The following is a 20,963-nucleotide window of genomic DNA, read 5'->3' as shown; positions in this document are numbered from 1 at the left end:
ATTTAAATAGTGCTGTGATCATTGAAAGAGATAATCTAAAATGTGTGGCCTAGGTAGTACCCCTCAATTGCACAATTTTACATAATGAGAGATTTACATGGATAGCATGTTAGTGTAGAATCTCATTGGATTGTGAGTTCTGTCATGCAAGGGAAAATGACTGTTTTATTTATCAATGTATGTCTAAAACACAGCTTAGTGGTTGGCTTGTATTTGGCATTGTTTGAGTAGGTTTTTGAATGAATTAATCAATAATGACTGTCCTTAAGTAATAAACACATTTAATCTGATCCAAACTCCGAAATGCTCTTCTTGTGTATACTTCTGGATATAGGTAGACAATGCTAATCTTGGAGTATCTGCTGCCATTGATGTACCATACATTTAGAAACTTGATTGGATTCTATTATACTTATATGTTACTGTACTTGAATTACTTCTATATAGTCCTTGTTAATTAAAAAAATTAAGCTCTGTGAAAATAGTAAATGCACTATAAACTAAAATTTCTGACAATGCCTTCACAGTGCTAAGGGCACATGATTTAAAATGTTTGATGATAGAACAGAGTTGAACTGAACCAATTTGTTACTTAATCATTCTTAATACAGAGAACTGACAAAGGTATGACAGGTAAAGCTAAATCCTAAAGTAGTGTTCTAGTGCAAGTTTTATTTTACTGACTTTATGAATAAGTTAAACTTTTATATTAGAAGATATTTTCTTAAATTTGATTTTCCCATGATTTAAAAATAATTAATCAACCAGTATTTCATTAAGAGGAATATTGAACAATTTGTGATGTGAAGTACAACCAAGCAAAATACTATTATTTTTCTCTCACTCCATTGTTAATATATTTAATAGGGGAAAGATGTGCCTTGCTTCCGGATAATATCTCCAGGAGACTGCATGATTTTTCTGCTCACTCTTAGATAACAGAGTCATGATCATTAAAAAAAAAAAAAAACAAATGGTAATTAAAATGGCCAGTCACATATAATTATAAAAGTCTCAATGCAATTCACACTAACCTAAATCTCTTTTTCTGATAGGCCAAACTTAGGCTGTCTTAAAGGAAGACCTGAAAAATTTCTTCCCTCTGTTTCTGTTCCTTTACTGTCTCTATCTCCAAACTTCTAAGTGTTCTGACCCTTAGAGGACTAGAGTTTGTGAGAGGGAAGAGGATTCAGGGAGTAGAGTTTGCTGAAGGGGAAGACTGGAGTTTGTGAAGGGGAAGAGGATACAGGGAGCTTTTACATGACAAGAGCTAATGTAGCATGATTCATGTCCACTGAGCCTAGAAGGTCCTTAAAGTTTATATTTGCTCTAGGGTCATTTCTGAGTTCCTTGGAGCCTCTTCTGCTCTGTTCCTGTAGGGACCTGTGAGGAAGGGAGACCTGGCCTTTCCGATGACTAGCTGTTCTCACAGCTCCATTCTCCCTCCCCCCGTATGTATTGGTTTACAGACATTGACTCCTTTTTCACAACTCTCTCTGTCCAGGTGGGCTCCCTCACCTTTTGACAGAGGCCTGTTGGGAAGGTTTCCTTTTACCTGGTCCATTCACGGACATTCCTATCATGGGTTGCCCATCTGGACCTCGGGATTCCTGTACCTTTGACCTGCAGTTGAGGGGAGTGGACATTCAATTTCCGGCACCACACAGCAGGAATTCTCTCTCCCTCTCTTTCCTTCTACCTCAGATTACCAGTCACCCCCATTAGATTCCTTAACCAGGTAGAGAGTCTAGTCTAAACGGATGATTTCTTTCCCCACCCCATGTTTAGTGGACACTGAAATTGTTCTTGACACAGACTTATTTTGCTTGGGGTTGAAATGTAGCTTCTAACTCTAAATTTGAGGGGTGCTATGTAATTCAAAACAGTCTCTTGAAAGAAATCTCTCTGTAGACCCATTGTTTATAACTACCTCTGAATAATCTTTACATGATCTTGAATGACTATAAACATTTCAAATTCCTGAAATCTATTATCTTCATTTATTGTGATTTTCAATTTTTTTTTGATGTCTATAACTCACTTTAGTACCCTTAATTGACCCTTCAATTTACCATCTCTCAAATTTACAAAATACCTGGTCTGTGTCCTATTCACAGAGGATTGTGGGAGAAGCAAAATAGAAGAGAATATGCTCATGACATCATGGAAGGACAAAAATGTATATTTATGAAAATTCCTTGTAGACAGTAGGCTCACAGTTGGTGTGGATAATATGTGAACATCAAACTCTGGCAACCTTACAGAAGATTTCACAAAGTTTCAAGTATGGGTCAGACTGACAAAAGAGTCATCATATACAAAGAAGTGACTAAAGAAAACACTCTTCAATGGAAGAAAATTTCAAGGCATTTGGAGATTGACAATAAGTTGGGCAATCTGGTTGGCAAGAAGGATGTATGAAGGAAAATCAAGTCGGAAAGACTCAATGCAGCCAGATTGGAAGTCGGGGAACTGAGAAAATTTTTATTTTTATTTTTATTTATTTACTTGTTTATTTATTTTCTGGCCATGGGAAACAATAAAGTAATTGTTGGATAGAAGACCAATGTGGTTTCTCGTAAAGATCACTCCCACTAGAATATGTAACAGAATGAAGTGAAGAAAAACTAGAGACTGAAAGACACTCCAGGCAGCTATTAAAATTGTTCACACAGAGGACTATTAGGGCCTGAAATAGGATGCTTATTTCCTCACAATTTACAGCTCTCTTTCATTTATACTTCACTAGCAAATATGATGGTAGGGCTTTCTTTATTGTTTACTACTAGATTTTTTTCCTATAATTCTTCTACTTGATCTTCCATAAAACAACTACTAAATCTATCTCTCTCTATATATGGAGAGAGATAGAACGAGAGAGAGAGAGAGAGAGAGAGAGAGAGAGATGCTAATTTTAAATTCTGCCATCATTCAAAACAAATAAACAAGCAAAACAATAAAAAGGAAGAAAGCAAGCCTGTATTAGGGTCAAATGTCTCAAGAAGAGTAAACAGAATTTGAAAAGTGTGATGATAACAGTGATTTATGTTCTTGCTTTAAAAAAATCAATTCTATTGACATCTTCAAAGTAAAATAAAGTCCAACATATTTATTTAAGGAACCCAGCAAACTAAAAGTAGGAAAACAGATTGAAAATCCTTTCATTGGTTATTTGACTGTCTGAACAAAGAGAAGCTCTATTGTAAACAAAGACAAAAGGATTAGGCATTATTTATGGGATTATAAGTGCCACTTGGTCTTCTTAATTGGATATTTTAGTTGACTATTAATTCATTGTTTATTTCCAAGTATTTATAGTGTGAGGCATGTTACTTGAAGCTTACTATCATTTTGTTTATATGAAGTTAATTTAATTAACTAGAAACTGTCACTTTATTTTATTTTACTAAAATTCTTTTAGTTCTGATTCTGATAATACTTTTCTTAAAAAATAATGATACAGAAAATCTCTACTACCTGGTATATCACATACACTAATCAGAATAAATTGTATTAATGGATAAAAACATAGACTTTATGTATAATATAAACATCACTGGCTATGAAAATGACATTTGAAGTTTTATAATCAATGATTATTTTAATTTATTTCTACAAGTCATAAAAAATGAGTTTTTTCTTGATCTGTTTCATTTGACCAAAGTATTTTCTGAATTTAATAAATAAATTCAAGAATAAATTAAATATAAAAACTAAGAGCTCAAAGCATGGTAATATCTACTTTCCCTTACTCAACTGTTCTACTTTTCACATGCTAGTAGCATCATTATAATAAAACATAGTTGCCAAATAAGCATCTTAAAACTGTAATGATGGCACCAATTATATATAAAAATAAGAAAAGAACAGATAACCTATGAGCATCACCATTAAAATGCGAAAACCATGTGTCCTGGCTCCAAACATGTCTCTGAAAAAAGGATGAAAACCCAACCTCACACCTACAAGGTGGATAGAGCAAGTTTCTGATGATTTTGTACCATTTCCAAAAGTGTTCTTGTTCTTCAATGCCTCTCTCTTCCCCTTTGGTGGCAAGTGTGAGGACTCAGTTTTGACTCATCACTCCCAAGCAGGATCAGCAGGGCTTAGTGTAAGACTCATTTGTGCCAATTACAGACACACTTGTTATTTTTAGATACAATCTGTGCTTAATATGTGGTGCCTTCCCTTTACAAGTCACACTAGTGAATGTTAATCTGATCACAACACTGAAGGAAACTATTATTATGGAAAAAAACTGGGTTTTGAGGAATCTAAACACAGACTACTATTTCGAGCAACTTCTATGATGGAAAATTAGGGCTAGATTTGCTTTTCTTCACAACAATAGAAATGCTGTTTTTTTTTTTTTTTTTGCTTTTCTTTCTGTTTTGCTTTTGATTAGTGGTTAAGAAATTCATGGCAACTTCAAATCTATTGATCTATGCAGGAAATGGAGAGAAGAAAAACTTATGGAAAAAGAGCAGGGGCTTTCATCAACTCAGACTGTGGCAAGAGTTAGAGTTGGTTCTCTGCAAGTTTTACATCTGCATATTTAATCAAAAACATTTAACAAATTGTGCATGTACTTAACATGTACAGACTATATCCTTGTCATTATTTCCTAGTCAATATGGCTTACCACTATTTAGGTAACATTTCCATGGTATTAGGTATTATGAGTAATCTAGAAATGACTTAAAGTATACAGGAGGATATATGTAGGATATAGGCAAATACTACACCATTTTACATGACCTGAGCATCCATGGAGTGTGTGTACCCAGAAGTCCTGAAACTGAGCTCTCATGGATATAAAGGGGTGGCTGTATTTATGTGGTGCTTGACTTAAATTTCACCCTCTATGAAAGAATAACTATACTCCTCTGAAATCTGGTGCCATTTCATTCTTTGAAATGGAGTAATTTGCATATATGTAGTGTTTGAGAAATACTTAGAGTAATTGGTGCGTGAATTTTTATTTGATTACTTATTTATTTATATTTTCTGAGAGGGGAGACCTGAAGACTTATGGAAATTTTATTTAGTCTTGCCAAGTGAGAAGTTATACCCAGAATGATGGAGTGGCCTCCAATTCTTACCACTAAAGCAATTACTTTAGATTGAGATTTTTGTATCTTGGAATCCTTAGAAAATATAAATATGTTACCTGAGAGGGATAATAATTTTACCCTGAAGGTAGTCATTTATGTTGTATTTCTACTGTAATATCCATACTAAAAGATAATCCTTTGTAAATTCACCCTGAGGTAGCATTTGAGTTTCAAATTGTCCCTGTAACTGAAGTCAGGTAAGTTGTGATGGAAACCAGGTGATAGGACATGAAAGCTGAACAGCATGGTGACAAATAGAAAGAGAAAAAAACTGAAGGTGTTAGCACAATATGTACATATACGCAAACCTTAATAAACTACACAAATATATGTAAATTAGTCTATATATCTGATTACAATGATTTACAAAAGGAGAAGAGAAAAATGGGGATGGGAGCAAAAGAACAGAATAGAATAAGAATAACAGAATATGGGCCTGGGGCTGCAGCTCAGTGGTAGAGTGCTTGCCTTGCATGCATGAGGCACTGGGTTCAAACCTCAGCACCACATAAAAATAAATTAATAAAATAAAGATATTGTTTTCATCTACAACTAAAATACACACACACACACACACACACACACACACACACCACATATAAAGAATAACAGAACAGGATAAATATTGTGCAGGCAAATCAAGTTTCTTGTGTTGGATAAGGAGACAGTTTTTCATGAATTGAGGAGAAAAGTTGACTCTCTTTCTCCAACAGAGGTTTCACACATTTATCACTGAACCAATCAGCTAGAAACAAAGAAATGATTAAAATGATAGTGACCTTAACACACCATAAAAATATGAGCCATATAGTATGTAATTCCCTATAAACCAAGCTTGGTTCTCCAATCTCTCCTCTTGGACCTGGTTGTATTACCTGGGTTTATTGTACTGATTTTATCATGAGTTGTCATCTAAATCTTTTGCGGAATGGGATGATTTCACTTTTGTTTCTTAGAATGGAATTTCTTGATCATGAATGTCTTGTGAGAAGATCTGATAAGGAATGGAGTCAAGTGCACACACCATTTTGGTGGAGAGGGGAAGAGAATGGCTATCACTTTCTATCTGAGATTAAGCAAATATGAAACTGGATGAAGGACACATAGTTTATCACATGGAGACATATGGATTTCAATTGATAATAAACATAACAACCAAGGGAAATATTTATTATCATTATTCTGTAGTTTATGGTTTACTTATAGTGTCTTCTTTATTTTTTAATTTTTCAGTACTGGGGTTTGAACCCAGAGGTGCTCTACCACTGAGCTACATCCCCAACCTTTTTTAAAATTTATTTTTTAGATGGTCTTACTAGTTACCCAGGCTGTTCTTCAACTTGTGATCCTCCTTCCTCAGCCTCCCGAGTAGCCAGAATTAGAGGCATGCACCAGTGTACATGGCTCGCTTACTTTTGTGTATATTATCTCAACCTATCATTGGAATACAGAGCCATAGTAATGTAATGTGTGATGTGTAATGGGGCTGTCATGGAGAATGATAATATCTATGAAAAAGGAAACTTCAGTCTCTCACTTCATATTTATGTGCAAATATTTTTATTTTAATAGGAAGAGATAAAAATACAGATGCTGATAAAAAGTATCTAAAAAAATAGTTTACTTTAAATCATGTCAAAGAGAAATTGAAGGAAATGGGATATTGAACGTGAAGAAAAGCAAATAATCCTGCACATCAGAAGGGTCTTAATATGGCTGAACATCCATCCCATCAAATTTTGTGGTTAGTTTGGTTCCATCTGTGAAAACTGGTACTAATAGTAAGATGCCATACGATATCATATGTATGCCTACCATAAATATGGTGGGCTGACCAAATAATAAATAAGATGTCTTGGGAGATAGCCTTTTTCCTGACATTGAAAATGAATAAATTCAGAAAGGAATACCTTAGCATGGATGTTACAGTAGAAATTTAAGAAAGGGTAAGTTATGGCATTCAATAGTTTCTACTGATTTTTCCAATCCTGAGATGCTGTCATAATTTTTAAGTAATTATTATACATAAATGAATAATTTATCAATAGATAACAGTAGAAAACTTTGTTAAGTGGAGAACTTACTGAGTATAAGATCTTACAACTCAATAATCGTATAATAATTTTTAAAATCTATAAAAAGCTAATTTGCTCAGAAGGCTGTTATGAGGATTTAAATGAGGCAATTGCTCAAAGCATTTGGTTCCAGGTCATCCCAAGTGCTCATAAACACTGCTTGTCTTTGCCATAATTCCCTACCTGCATGAAGATAACTAGGTTTCATAGTGTCCACAATGTACTCTGTGTTGATTATAGTTACATTTCTCTTTTCCAGAGGTCATTCACAATAAGTGACCTCATCTATCTGGACATACTCAAGAACCAAGATATGTGTTAAAAAAACCTATGTTGAAAAATAAGGATTGGAAATTTGACTATTGCTTCTGGTTCTTGTTTGTCATTTATTGGTATTCTAGATACAACTAAAATAAGCTTGATTATCAAATATTTCAACTTTCAGTGCAAAGAGCAAACAAAGGAAAAGGGAAAACTTTCATGTATCTTTCAGCTACAAGAAATGATAGCTGAGAGGTAAACAGTGAATATCAGTGGAGGATGCTAGCACTTACTGAGACCCAAATTTGAACCAGGTAGTGCCATAAGAGTTTTATTTACGTGACCACTGAGTAATTTCAATAAATGATGAAGAGTGCACTACCAGTGTCATTTCTTAGGTGATGAAACTGAGCAAGGTTGTGGCTGGTACCCAGACTGCCTGACTCTTAAGATGAGACTTTTTTTTTCTCTACAGTGTGGTGCCTCCAAGTAAAATAATATGATGAGCTGGCCTAAAATAATATAAAATATATAGTCATTATAGTCATTACTTGGAGAAGAGGTGCTTGCCTACAACTGCAGCTACTTGGGAGGCTGAGGGAGGAGGATCCCAAGTTGGGCTACTTGGAGACCAATCTCAGCAACAGTCAGACTCTATCTCAAAATAAAAACTTAAAAGAGACAGACACAGGGGACTGAAGATGTAGGTCAGTGGTAGAAGATCCCAGGGTTTAATCACCAGTAAAGTAAAAAAAAAAAAAAAAAAAAAATATATATATATATATATATATATATGTATATATAATCATTTAGAGATATTCAGAAAAAGAGAAAAATCAATATTGAGACATTATAAAATAATAATCAAAAGTATGACTCATCAATAATTTTTAGCCAGTAATGTTATATATATATATATATATATATATATATATATATATATATATATATATATGAAATAGTTAGGGGAAAACAAATTTTTTCATAAAATTATAAAAATGTGTTCTGTCAAATTTCATTTATATGCACTACCCACAAACCTAACGATACCATAAAAACTGGTGATTTGTTTTGTATAAAGATTATGTTTTGTGTATAAAATAAAGAATGGGTTGTTTCTTCAGTGCCCACTTTTTCACTGTATTATAATACTACTTTGAAAATATGATAGAAACACACTCTCTAGATTTGGTATTTGTTCATAAGCAAATCCTAGCTCGGATAAAATAAACACTGAAACTAGAGAAAAATTTTACCCAGTCTATTATGTGAAAAATATTCTGACATCCTCATATGAAAGACAAAATGGCAAAATGCTTTGCATTCAGTTCTACATTTCCCTTGATTTTAAACTTCAAAAGTCATCCTGAAGCTCAGTGGGTATAGGTAAGTGATTTTTGGTTATTTTATGGACTAACACATAGAAAGCACAGCATTGCACATGCTCACTCTTGTTGACGTTGCTTTGAAAAGTAATTTCAGAGAAACTCAACTGAGTTCAACCAGAACCATCCTAATTGACCTTTGATCAATAAATCATCAGAAACGGCTCTGCACTTGCTTAGTCCTTTTTTCCTTCTTGTCAGAAGTGAATGATTAAACACTCAAGTTATGGTGAATTACAAAAACCTGCTTTGTATTGGGTTGGATGTGTTGCTATTCCAAGTAATGTTTGCTTTCTCTCTGCCTTAGTAAGAATCGGCTTTACATTCTTTAGTGGTGCTGTTTGTCATTTTTCACAAATTTATTAATATTTTTGTCTGCACAGCTACAAAAATAATGCCAAAGGCCAAGTAAATTACTGGTCTGGTAAAGGCCTGCCTGACATTCAAGGCCCTCCACAATCTGGCTTTTATTTATCCCTCAGTATTACTTTCCACTGCCCATTACATAAGCAGCCTATTTTAAAACATATTTTACTAGAATAAAAATTAAAACATATTCAAAGCTTTCCCTCTCGCTTTTCACTTATTGAAAATTCCAACTTTGTTCAAGGTCAGCTCATGCCATACTTACCTTCACTAAAATATCTCCCCTTGGTAACTAGTTCTCACTCCTGTTTGTCCTGAATGTCTAGGTCCCATCATGAACCTAGCAAAAATGACATTGCTACTTTGTGTACAACCAGGATATGAAAAATTGTGATCTTTATGTGTAATATGAATTGTAAAGCATTCTGCTGGCATACATAACAAATTAGAATAAAAAAGTCAAAAAATTATTTTTTTTTAAAAAAAGAAGCAACAATGAGATACACTGAGTATGAAAATATAAACAACCTGTTAAGTATGGAAAATAGCAGAAAATGGTTTAAGACAAAGAATTAATTTGTACAACAAAATATAAGATTTTATCATTTCTAACTCATAACATCAAGGCCCCATATTGCACAGTTCAGGAGGTACCAATCACACTGTATGATAGTTAAAAAGTACAAAAAAAAAGAAAAAAGAAAAAAGAAACTAAAGGGTAAAATGTAATGGGTTTTATTATTTAAAAATTTGAGAATTTCTTTGAAAGTCATTTTCCACAAAACACATACATACTACTTTAGAAGAAGGAACTTGCAATGTCTAAAACTGATAAGAAGTTACAACTTGTAGTTTATAAAGACTTCTTACAAATCAGCTCCGAAGAGCCATAAAGCAAAGAGAAATGCTAATCAGAAACAATTTAGGAAATCCCAGAAATCTGAACATTTAAAAAAGTATATGAAGAGATGTACAAACTTAGCAAAAATCAGAGACTATCAAATGAACATAAATGAGATGGCACTTTATGAACAACAGTATGGCAAAGAGCACAAAAGTAGAGAACAGGAAGTGCTGCTGCCGGTGAAGGGAAGCAACAGCTCATGCCCATCACCTTTTGAAGATTACATACATTGAAACAGCCATTTCACAAAGTAATTTGTCATTCTGTTTCCCCTGGATAATTGACCTAATAATCCCACCTGTGAGTGAATACAGGCTGAAGAAATCTCACAGAGCTATAGATGACTACATGACAGTATCAATGTCAGACTTATTTGAGGTTAGGAAGGAAGTAGCATGTCCATCATCTGAAGACTAGATAAATAACATCATGTTTTACTGTTCTTTACTCCAAGACCAACACAAAGGGATTTGAGCATCCGTGGGTTTGGATATCTGTTGGACAGCCCTGGAACCAATCTCTTGCTAATTTTGAGGGACAATCCTATGACTGTTGAGTACTTGAAATGTGGATATTCCTAGTTAAAAGGTGCTATCAGTGTAAATACAGACAGGATTTTAAAGGGGGTAAGAAGAATGCAACATATTTTAAGGTATTGGACCAAATAAAGCATATTATTAAAATGAACTTCAATGCTTCTTTTTTAATTTTAGTAATATGAAAATTTTAGGAATTTTACAATTACATATGATTTTCATTATGCATCTATTAGAGTTGCTCAGAACTACTAGTATATTAATTATGGTGGAAAAAGAAAACAAATGCTTGGATTGTCCAAAAAAAATCACCTTAAAATTTTAGGTAATAAAAATAAGTGCTGGATTTAAAAATGTTTTATTGCTTGATTGCGAATTCCATGGTCTCAGCTTGAGTTTTTCTTCATTTCAGAGAAACGCTGTGATTTTCCCACGGTAGAAAATGGAAGGCTTGCCCAATATTACTATTCTGGCTTGGTAGCAGAACAGTATGTGAGCAGGCGCCTGCACCCCCTCTCTCCCCGCTGGCCGCCTGGGGCGCCCGGATCCCGGCTCAGGCGTCCTCTGCAGGCTCCCGCCCTGGGGCCCTGCTGCCAAGTGAAGCTGCCGGGCTCGTCCCCGTGCGCCCCTTACCCCCGCTCCCAGCGACTTCCTGGTTTGTAGAAGGTGCAGGAGTCGCTGTGGGCGGCCTCGGTCGCAGGAACTAAGAGGCCCCTGCTTTGGTGGCGGCGGGGGCGGCGGCCTGCGGAGACGGGGGCGGCGGCCACGCCGCTGCTGCTGTCACAGAAAGGCTCTAGGGGTGGGGTGGGAGGCGGGGTAGCTCCTCAGGGGGCGCCGCAACATGGGCCCGACGCCACCGCCGCTGTGAGTAGCCTCCTTGGCGGTGGGGAGGCCGGTGGAGGCGGGAGCGGCGCGACCCTGGAGTGGAGGGCAGCTGGCTTCCAGGCCGGCCGCAGGTCGGGAAGGACAGCCCCGCAGCGACATGTAACCGTGGAGTACAGGACCAAGTGAGTGGGGACCCGGGGCGCGCGGGGTGGGCGTCCCTCGGAGGCCCCTCCTGGCTGGAATCCTGGCCCACGCGGCTGCCTCAGCCCCGCCCGGCCGGCTCCCCCGGGATCGGAGGGGGCGGCGCAGGCGGGGGCGCGGCCGGCCCCGAGACCCCGCTGCGGGCGGGTTGGCGCTAGGCCTCAAAGCGTGGCGGCCCGAGTCGCGTTGGGCGGGGTCCGCGGCTGCCCCTGGCCGCCGGGCTGCGCCTACGCCTGCACCCCGGGGTGGCCAGACAGCACGGGCGCGCCGACACCCACGCCGTGGGCTTCTCCTCCCGCGGGTGTCAGACTCCACACGTCTGGGTGGTGCGAGGTGGCCTGGAGGGAGCAGCCTTGAGGTTAAGTGGTTATTATTTAAAGTGCTCTCCTAGCATTAAGATAACCGTTTTTTGTAAGCTGTTTTTATTTTTTCGGTTCTGACTTGCATGTTTCCTTTTGCTGTTTCTTAGAAAATTAAACGGGTCCCTGAGGCTTGTTTATTGGAGGCATTGTGTGGTGTGTGGTGCTGGCAAAGGGTATGCCTGGGTCAAAGTATTCATCAGTGCCTGTCTTACTTCAGCAGGTTAAGTAAAAAGCAATTTGAATAACGATGGTGATTTTTCTTTTAGGTATCTTAGAGGCATGAGTTCTTTATTTTTCTCCTGAAACTAACTTTGGAAAGCATTCCTCCCTTCAAACTATTCCCTCAAATTACAATAATAAATATCACATATATTTGTATAATTGCAGAAAGCCTTTTAAATGTCACAGAGTGTAACTGAATCAATATTTAACTTTTACACCTACGAGAGATTCTAAATAATACTAGAAAAATAGGGAAACTATGTAATTTAAAATTATTTTCTTCAGTGTTTGACACCATAGTGAGTAGGGTGAGTAAAAAAAGGAGGATACTTTTTGACCTATTATAAGAAGGAAATTACCTGAGTGTGCATTATTGTCATTGAAACAAGATAATAGTGGGAAAGCTAAGAAAATGTATATTTGCAAATTGATTTATAGAGTTTGTCACTTCCTATGATTCTAGATACATGTAAAGATTTTTTAAATGAACATTTATTTAAAAGTGAGAGCTGGCATTAATTTCTTGAAGGAAATACATATTAAAAATTGCAAATATACAAAGACACTAAGGTCTTGCCAGGGGTAACTGAGTTATGTGTATTAGCATTTTGGCATTGTGGTGTCACAATCTTGTGATTGTGTTGGAAAGAGAGATTAAAACCAGTGTTTTGGGAGAGAAAAGTGGCTTAATAAATTTCACTCCACTGTTTTTGAAATTTAACCAATAGGTTAAATGTGTGAGAAGTTAGTAAAAATGTCAGTAAATTCTGAATGAATCAAAGCAACCTTACTGTTTCTGTAGGGAAAAATCTAATGTGGAGGTAGATATTCATTTTCCCCAAAGATAATACATACAAAGCAGATCTTTTTTCTTAGCCTTGGAGTGTGTGAATAGTTTGCTACCATAAACATGTTTAAGTACAGTAAGTACATCTCAAGAAGAGCATATGCAAAGTACCACATTTATAGAACATTATAAATATTACATGGCAATGGCAAGTGGAACCAGGTAGTCGTTGCATGTCCTTTGAAAAAGGCCTGAGAACCTATGTTAAGGTGTGGCAGGGTTTAAAGGCACTGAGTAATGCAGTGGCTTTCCAATTTTGATTCAGTAGGATAAAAGCAATGCTTTGCATTTATATAGCAGTATACCTTTATAAGGTACTTGCACATATATTATCTGATTTATAGTTCTCAAAATTCTGTGATGTGGACAAGACTCTTTATAGGTAAGAAAACAGTCTTTGAGGTTAAACTTTTTGCCTCAAGTCTCTCTTAAGTTGCAAACTGATAGTGTTATTTTTGCTGTGCTAGTTATAGTTATGTACTTAGAAAAAGTATATTGAGACAAGAACAAGATTAGTTTTAGAATTAAGAAAATATAGGGGATGTGGGTATATCTCAGTGTTAAGTGCTTGCATAGCATGCATAAGGCCCTGGATTTGAGCCACAACACTTCATGCCTAACCCCTAAAAAGATAAAAAGCAACACATACACACACACACACACACACACACACACACACACACACACCTTTATACAGATGTTTGTTTTAGGAAATAAATATAACAAAGTTCTTTTTCTTTTAGGGAAAATCCAGAAAGAACCTTTGACTTGGTATTGAAGGTGAAATGCCATGCCTCAGAAAATGAAGGTATGTGTGTTTTAATTCTTAAAATATTTGATTACATTTGTCAAAACAAGGGTTACATCATGGACTGTTGGAGCATGATAGTATCAGGAAAGTAAATAATACTACATGTGGATTCTGCATCAAATGTGTCAAGTTGCTAGTAATAAAATAGATACTAGGTCTTTATGGTGGGTTCGGAGAAATCAGGAGTTTTATCCACGCAGCTTGAATTTCAAGCATGTGTTAAGCCTGTATAACTTACAATGTATTTTTATCCTTTGTTGATAAAAATAATTTTTCATACTGGTAAAAGAGTATGTCTTTTCATTTTCTTTTATTTGTTTGAAAATTTAGCTCCATTTAAAAAATGTTTAGTGCATATTCTCTTGCTAGTACTGATGGGACCTTCACCAGTTTCCTGGTAATGTTTCTAGAATGTGAAATACAGACTGAGTAGCCCCTACTATTGATTTACTCCAGTAACATGGCATTTTCAGAGGGAGGTAACAATAGTGTAACATTATTTGGAAGGGTTTCAGCTAACAGTCTGTACAGTTTCCTGAAAAGACAGGATATTTTAGTACTATGACTTTTGTCAATTTTTGCACCACTTTTGTTATAATGTATGTGTTTGTGGGGGAAACAGAAGTGGAAAAGGATAAGAAGTATCTTTTCTCATTTAATTCTTTCTAGTGTGTCCATACATGGTACATCTTCATGGATATATTCAGCACTTAACTTTATTTGCTGTGTTCTTAGACCCTAGATAGCATACTCTGGGGTTTTGTGGAGACTAGTTGGCCATCTAAAGCCTTGGTGTAAAGTTTGCTGACATTCTTAGTTTTAGAGACTAGCCAGCAATTACATACTTTTAAGTAATTTGGAACTGCACACCTTAAAATAGAGGAGCCCAACCCAATTGTGGTGAAATGGGCATGGCTAATTTTAGGTAGTAAGTCACACACATTCCTGACTCTACCAGCTCTGCCTGCTGTTCTTCTGGCCTGTTTGAATTACAGCTGTGATCAGGTGTGTCTACTGGTAAGGAGTGATTCTAAGGTTGCAAAGAGCCTTTTTTTGATTAAAAAGGTTATCTTTTTTTATCCTGCATATTGTAGTTTGTCTGTTTGCATCTTTCAGGCCCAACCAAATCCTCTTTACAGAATAGACATGTTATGTGGAATAGATAAATATTTTTTTCAGCTCTGATTTAAATTTATACTGTATTTATGGTATTAGTTAATCTTGCAAATACCTACCATACTATTACCTCAGTGTATGAAGTAATGCTTACCTGATGTGTTTGTAAAATAGCCTAAATTCATTTGGAAAACATGGAATGTCTGTGATTTTGAATGCATGATTTAAAAATTCTAAAGTGGTCTTGATGAAAGGATGAATCTGCCTTATATAACAATTGATCTATTCATGTGTCACAGAGATTGTGACCTGCTGTAAAGATTTTGAGTGGTTTGCTCCCTCCTTCTTCACTTTGCTCTTTGTCACTTAGCACGAGCTAGTTATTCCAATATGTATCTTGTACTTCCAACCTTTTTAAATTGCCGCCGCTGCCGTTGTCATCATCATCATCGTCTTCTTCTTTTTTTTGCTGTTGTTATTATCTAAATCATTACTTCCTAAAAATACCTTCATATGTATTTGAATAGTCTATCCAATTTGGTGAAATTGAAATGTTATGATGGATAAAGTAAACAATTTGTTTTTTCTGTAGGTTAATGCATTTTATATGGTGTTTGGAGCAAAAAATTCTGAAGATTTTTTTTAAAAAGCTAAACTAATTGTAAAGAGCATTAGTCTTTCTTTTTTGATTTTGATCTAAATAGTATGAACAAAATGAATATCTTAGGGTCTAAAAAGTTATAAATTTTGTGCCCTAAAATGTAATGATATCTCTAAGAGGGCTATAAAAGTTAAATTTTATGTCAAGTTGAAAGTTTGATGTTCTATAATAGTTTATCAATTTTTTCCTTTATTGATAAATAAGAAGGGGAAATTATTGAAATTATTTTTAAAATTATTGTACTATTTAACTGTCCATAAACCCTTTTAAATATGACTCTGAAATGTATACTAACTTATTTGAAGTGGAATACTTTTTTTTTTTTTTTTTTTTTTTTTTTTGCTAACATGTAGACAAGCATGGGTGAAATTTTTACATGGTGGTTGAAGTGGAAAACAAAATGTGTGAATTTGGATGCTTTGGGCTACCAACATTAAACTGGTTTGAATACTAAAGAAACTTGAAAGTTCATATAAGAGGAAACCCAAGAGGAAACCCAATAGGTCGGGAGTGATCCAGGTTCTTTCTACTTCCTAGCTCTTCCACCCACAGAAGGCTTAGATTCTTGTGAGTATAAGATGACCATCAGTAGATGTTGGAAGTCTCCTCTCCTGTTTATGTCTGTAGGGCTTTTTATGGCTTTTATATATGGCTTTTTATGGCTCTCTCTTTAGATTCACAAGTTTCTTTCCTAAAATACCCCAGAAAACTCTTGTTGGATCTCAGTGTCCTGAGTTATCTTGGGCATCACCATTTCCAGTGTACCATTGGCAGAGTAGGTGGAAGGCTGTGGCAGGACAACCATGATTCATTTACTGAATAGTTGGCAAGAAGAAGGTGTTGCGAAACCAATTAAAATATTCTTGGTAAAAGGTTTCTCAGAACATTGCTTTTTTCTTTTGATGATGCTTGATCAAATGGAAAATAGGTTCAGGGTAGGCTTGATTTATCCAAAGATTGAAATGCTCTTTACTCTTTGTGTTAAGGTATTTGGTATGCTTCTCTTATTCATTATTTAAATAGGGAAGTTTTAATTCTCTCATTTTTCCTGAGTAACTTAGGTTATAAGTATCTTTAGAGATAGTTATTATTAAGTTTTAGTTAGTAGTTTGAAACAGTATGAGTTGTTCACATATAATTTGATATAGCCAGCTTTGGTAAAATAGTGATCTTGACCTGGTCTGTTGCTATTTGGATTTGCTTCAGAGGCATTACATTGATTGTTCTGAGCACAACACATTTTAAAAATTAATTAATTAAATAGTACCAGGGATTGGATCTGGGTGCTTTAATATTGAGCCACATCCCAGCCCTTTTTATTTTTTATTTTTGGGACAGGGTCTCTCTAAATTATGTAGGGCCTAAGTTGCTGAGGTTGGCTTTTAACTTGTTATCCTCCTACCTCAGCCTCCCGAGTCACTGGAATTACAGGTGTGAGCCACCATGCGCAGCCACAATAAATTTTAGAACACTGAAGAGTAATTTAGCTTCATATGGAATGCCCCACAAATTTAAAAAATCACCATGAGAGGGGTTGCTAGTGTTTCCCATCATGCTTCCTGTGTGTTAGTAGAATTGCTTCTGGTGGTATCTGTGGACTGCTTGTGGCATCTTTTAATGGCCATTTCCCGCAAGATAACCTTAGTAACTTGTACTTTAACTCTCCAGAGTGAAGTGCCGAAATTTAGATCTTAATGCTCATCCTGGTATATCTCCAAGCTAGTTGCCCTCCTCCCTCTTCTCTTTTTTCTTCTCTATTTTCCATCAGACAGGGAAGTACAGCCAGTTGTGATGGCCTCTGCTCAGTTCTAATAGCAGAGCTTATTGTTATTATTCTGCCTCCATTTTTCCTAAAGTGATTTAAGATTTCAGGGATATGAAAATTAACCCTTCCCCAGTAGAGACAGGACATGCCCCCTCTAAAGGTTTTTCTTTTATGCAGTGACTTTGAGACTGTAGCTTTCTCTTTTTTTATTCTGTTGATAGTTTGCTGCAAGCAACAGAAGCAACAAACAATGGTGCAGTCCTTCTTCTGTAGCACAGTCCTGATTTAAAAAAAAAACACATTGTCTATTTAAGTTTCACAAGTCATAGGGGACCAGAAATATTTATCACTATTTCACAGATGAAGAAACTGAAGCACAAGGAAATCAAGAAACTTGTCCGAAGTACTAGTTGCAGAGTCTGTCCTTCAATCACTGCTGTATTGCATAATGACTTTATGTAATCTCAGTATAGGCTGTTTTATCATTAGAGGAAATATTAGAGTATATGCTATATGTGATGCAGGTAATTTTTTGAAACAGTAATATAGTGTTTTAAAATTACTGAATCCAATATAATTCCACCTAAAACTACTACCAGGTTTTTTTCATGTGGTTATAGACCCTAACTCAGCAGACTAACCTCCTAGTCCTTTATTTTTTTTTTAGAATTTTATATCTCTATATTTAAAGAATCTTTGATCCAGTACTTCTATTTGTTAGTAATTTTAAGCACATATATAGCAAACATTTTTCTTTTTTTCTTTCCTCTTTACCTAGAATAATTTTCCTTAGGAATAAATCTCTTTTTATAAACAGACTTTTTACTTTGATCAGCTTATTCAATCTGGTATCAAATTATCCATTTTTTAAAAATCTCTGGTTTATGTTAGCAGTTTAATGACCTTTTACTCTTCTTAAATAAGACCATTAAGTCAAAGAATCCTAACTTAGTATTTCCTGTGGCCTGCACAAAAAGGCATTTCTAAGCCCACTTTGGCATTTAATAATGTTTTCTTCTATTGATACCATTCATACTAGAATTCAGAGCCTTTCAATTCTGCATATATTTTAGCACTTATTGTGTTCTTATAGAAATGTCTAATATAGGCATATATGGTCATACAGATAATATGACTAAAGTCTGTTTACCTGCTTGAAATAAGCTCTTCATAGACCATATTAACAGATATATATATATTAATTTGTATCCTTAAGAAAAAAACTTATTGCAGTTATCAGACATGTTTAGTGAATATTTACACAATGAAAAAAACTTGGACCTAGTTTATTTCTGGCCATTGAATTATTGAAATGCTGATTAAATTAATTAAATTAGTTCATGGAGAGCTGTTTGTAGAAGTGATCTTAGATGCATGCTGGCATGAAAGTATCAGGGACATTAACATATACCTAAGTCCAACAACCCTGGCATTTAGAAAATAGAATCTTGGAGAATTATACATACAGTAAAATGGTTTAGGAGATGTTATTATTGTCCAACATGGAAAATATCTGTGAGTAAAATGTCGTTACCATGATAATTATTTTTGCTCTAGCTTTGTGTTCATTAAGATATTCTTTTTTGTGTCGTTCTCAATGTAGATATACTAAGATAAATTAGATAACCCATACTGGAAGTACAACTTTATATCCTAGTTTGTTGAATAAAATGAAATTGTTTTATTTTTTCATACTCACCCAGCAGGAACTGAGTTAATGCAAGTTAATGTGATTCTTTTAGAAGCAGATCATTGGAATATGCCATTTTTGTTGCATGCACAAAATAGTTAAGCTTGTCTGTATTTTTATAGCTGTCTTCAAATATAAAAAGCAAATCAGATTTCACTTTTCAATTTTTGCTCATTATTACTTTGATAGGCATGTTACCAAGTTTTTATTTTGATAATTGATTATAACTTATCTCATCAGGCACTTCTGTGTTTCACATGTTCTCTGCCTTTGCTGCTTTAATCAAAGTGACTCCTTGGCTTTGGGTGTTAATGATTCCAACTGTTATAGGTGAAAGGCTGCAGGCCTCTGATGCAGTGTTCTTCAGTGGTGTGCTTGCCCACAGCTGTCTGGCCACTACTGTGCTGCCACGGTGTAACAAGTTTGTTCAGGTTTCTTCTTGGAGCTTTCTTTTCTTGACTTTCAGGATAATGTGTTCTTGACATATTTTTTTTTAAGAGAGAGAGAGAGAGAATTTTTTTTAATATTTATTTTTTAGTTTTCGGCGGACACAACGTCTTTGTTTGTCTGTGTGCTGAGGATCGAACCCCAGCCGCACGCATGCCAGGCGAGCATGCAACCACTTGAGCCACATCCCCAGCCCAAGATTTTTCTTATGTTCAAATAATATCCTTCTTTTCCCCCCTTCCTGTATTTACTTTTGACTTGCACATTATAGGATAGTAATTTACCTTTTACAATATGCATTTTAGGAGACACACACACACACACACACACACACACACATATATATATATACACATGTGTATGTATGTGTATATATATACATATCTATATATGCATGTATATATATATGTGTGTGTGTGTGTGTGTGTGTGTGTGTATGTGAAATAGGCATTCTAGGGTGCTTTAAGTAGGTATTTTGGGGTGCTTTGAGTGGGTGTTGAAGTTGTTTTAGGTAACAATGAAAATATCACACTTAATCCCTATTATTTTTAATTAATTCCAAAAGAATAATTCTTTTGGGTGCAAAAGAAAAATTACAATTTTGATCCCATTCTTGTGATTGAACATGATGTAGAGTTATACTTGTTGTGTATTCATATATGAGCTTAGAAAAGTTTTGTCCAATTCTTTTCATTGTCTTTCCTATTCCCAACCCCCTTCCCTTCCCTTTATTTCTCTTTGTCTAATCCAATGAACTTCTGTACTTCCCTTCCTCATTCTCCCTTGTTATGGGAGAGAATATTCGACCTTTTGTTTTTGGGACTGGCTTATTTTACTTAGCATGATATTTTCCAGTTCCATCCATTTACCAGCAAATGCCATAAATTCATTCTTCTTTATAGCTGAGTAATACTCTATTGTGTATATGTACTACATTTTCTTTTTTTAAATTTTATTTTTAAATTGTACTAATTAATTACACATGACAGTAGAATGCATTTTAATACATCATACATAATGTATCATTCCTCTGGCTGAACATGGTGTAGTCTCACTGGTAGTGTAGTCATCCATGTATATAGGGTAATGATGTCCATCTCATTTCTACCACCCTTCCAGCCCACTTCCTTCTCCTCTGTCCAATCTAAAGTTCCTTCATTCTTCCCTACCCTCTTGCCCCTATTATGAATTAGCATCTGCTTATCAGATAAAACATTTGGCCTTTGGATTTTGGGATTTGGTGTATTTTGCTTAGCATGTTATTCTCTATTTCCATCCATTTACCTACAAATGCCATAATTTCATTCTTTTTTTTAATGGCTGAGCAATATTCCATTGTATATATGTACCACATTTTCTTTATCCATTCATCTAG

General features: G+C 35.5%; 1 protein-coding gene across 1 annotated transcript in view; it reads right to left on the bottom strand.

Moving 5' to 3' along the window:
* Positions 1–16,491, bottom strand: part of LOC143389792 (protein crumbs homolog 1-like) — a 73,669-nt gene extending 57,178 nt beyond the window's left edge. Inside the window, 4 exon segments of the mRNA XM_076842598.1 lie at positions 1,556–1,623; positions 11,275–11,418; positions 11,483–12,054; positions 16,387–16,491. Coding sequence (XP_076698713.1) covers positions 1,556–1,623; positions 11,275–11,418; positions 11,483–12,054; positions 16,387–16,491 — 889 coding nt within the window.
* Between the last annotated feature and the right edge of the window lie 4,472 nt (positions 16,492–20,963).

Source organism: Callospermophilus lateralis, unplaced genomic scaffold (assembly GCF_048772815.1).
Source record: "Callospermophilus lateralis isolate mCalLat2 unplaced genomic scaffold, mCalLat2.hap1 Scaffold_65, whole genome shotgun sequence".
NCBI classification, from domain to species: domain Eukaryota; kingdom Metazoa; phylum Chordata; class Mammalia; order Rodentia; family Sciuridae; genus Callospermophilus; species Callospermophilus lateralis.
The sequence above is the reverse complement of the archived record's forward strand: the minus strand, read 5'-3'. Positions and strand labels throughout refer to the sequence as shown.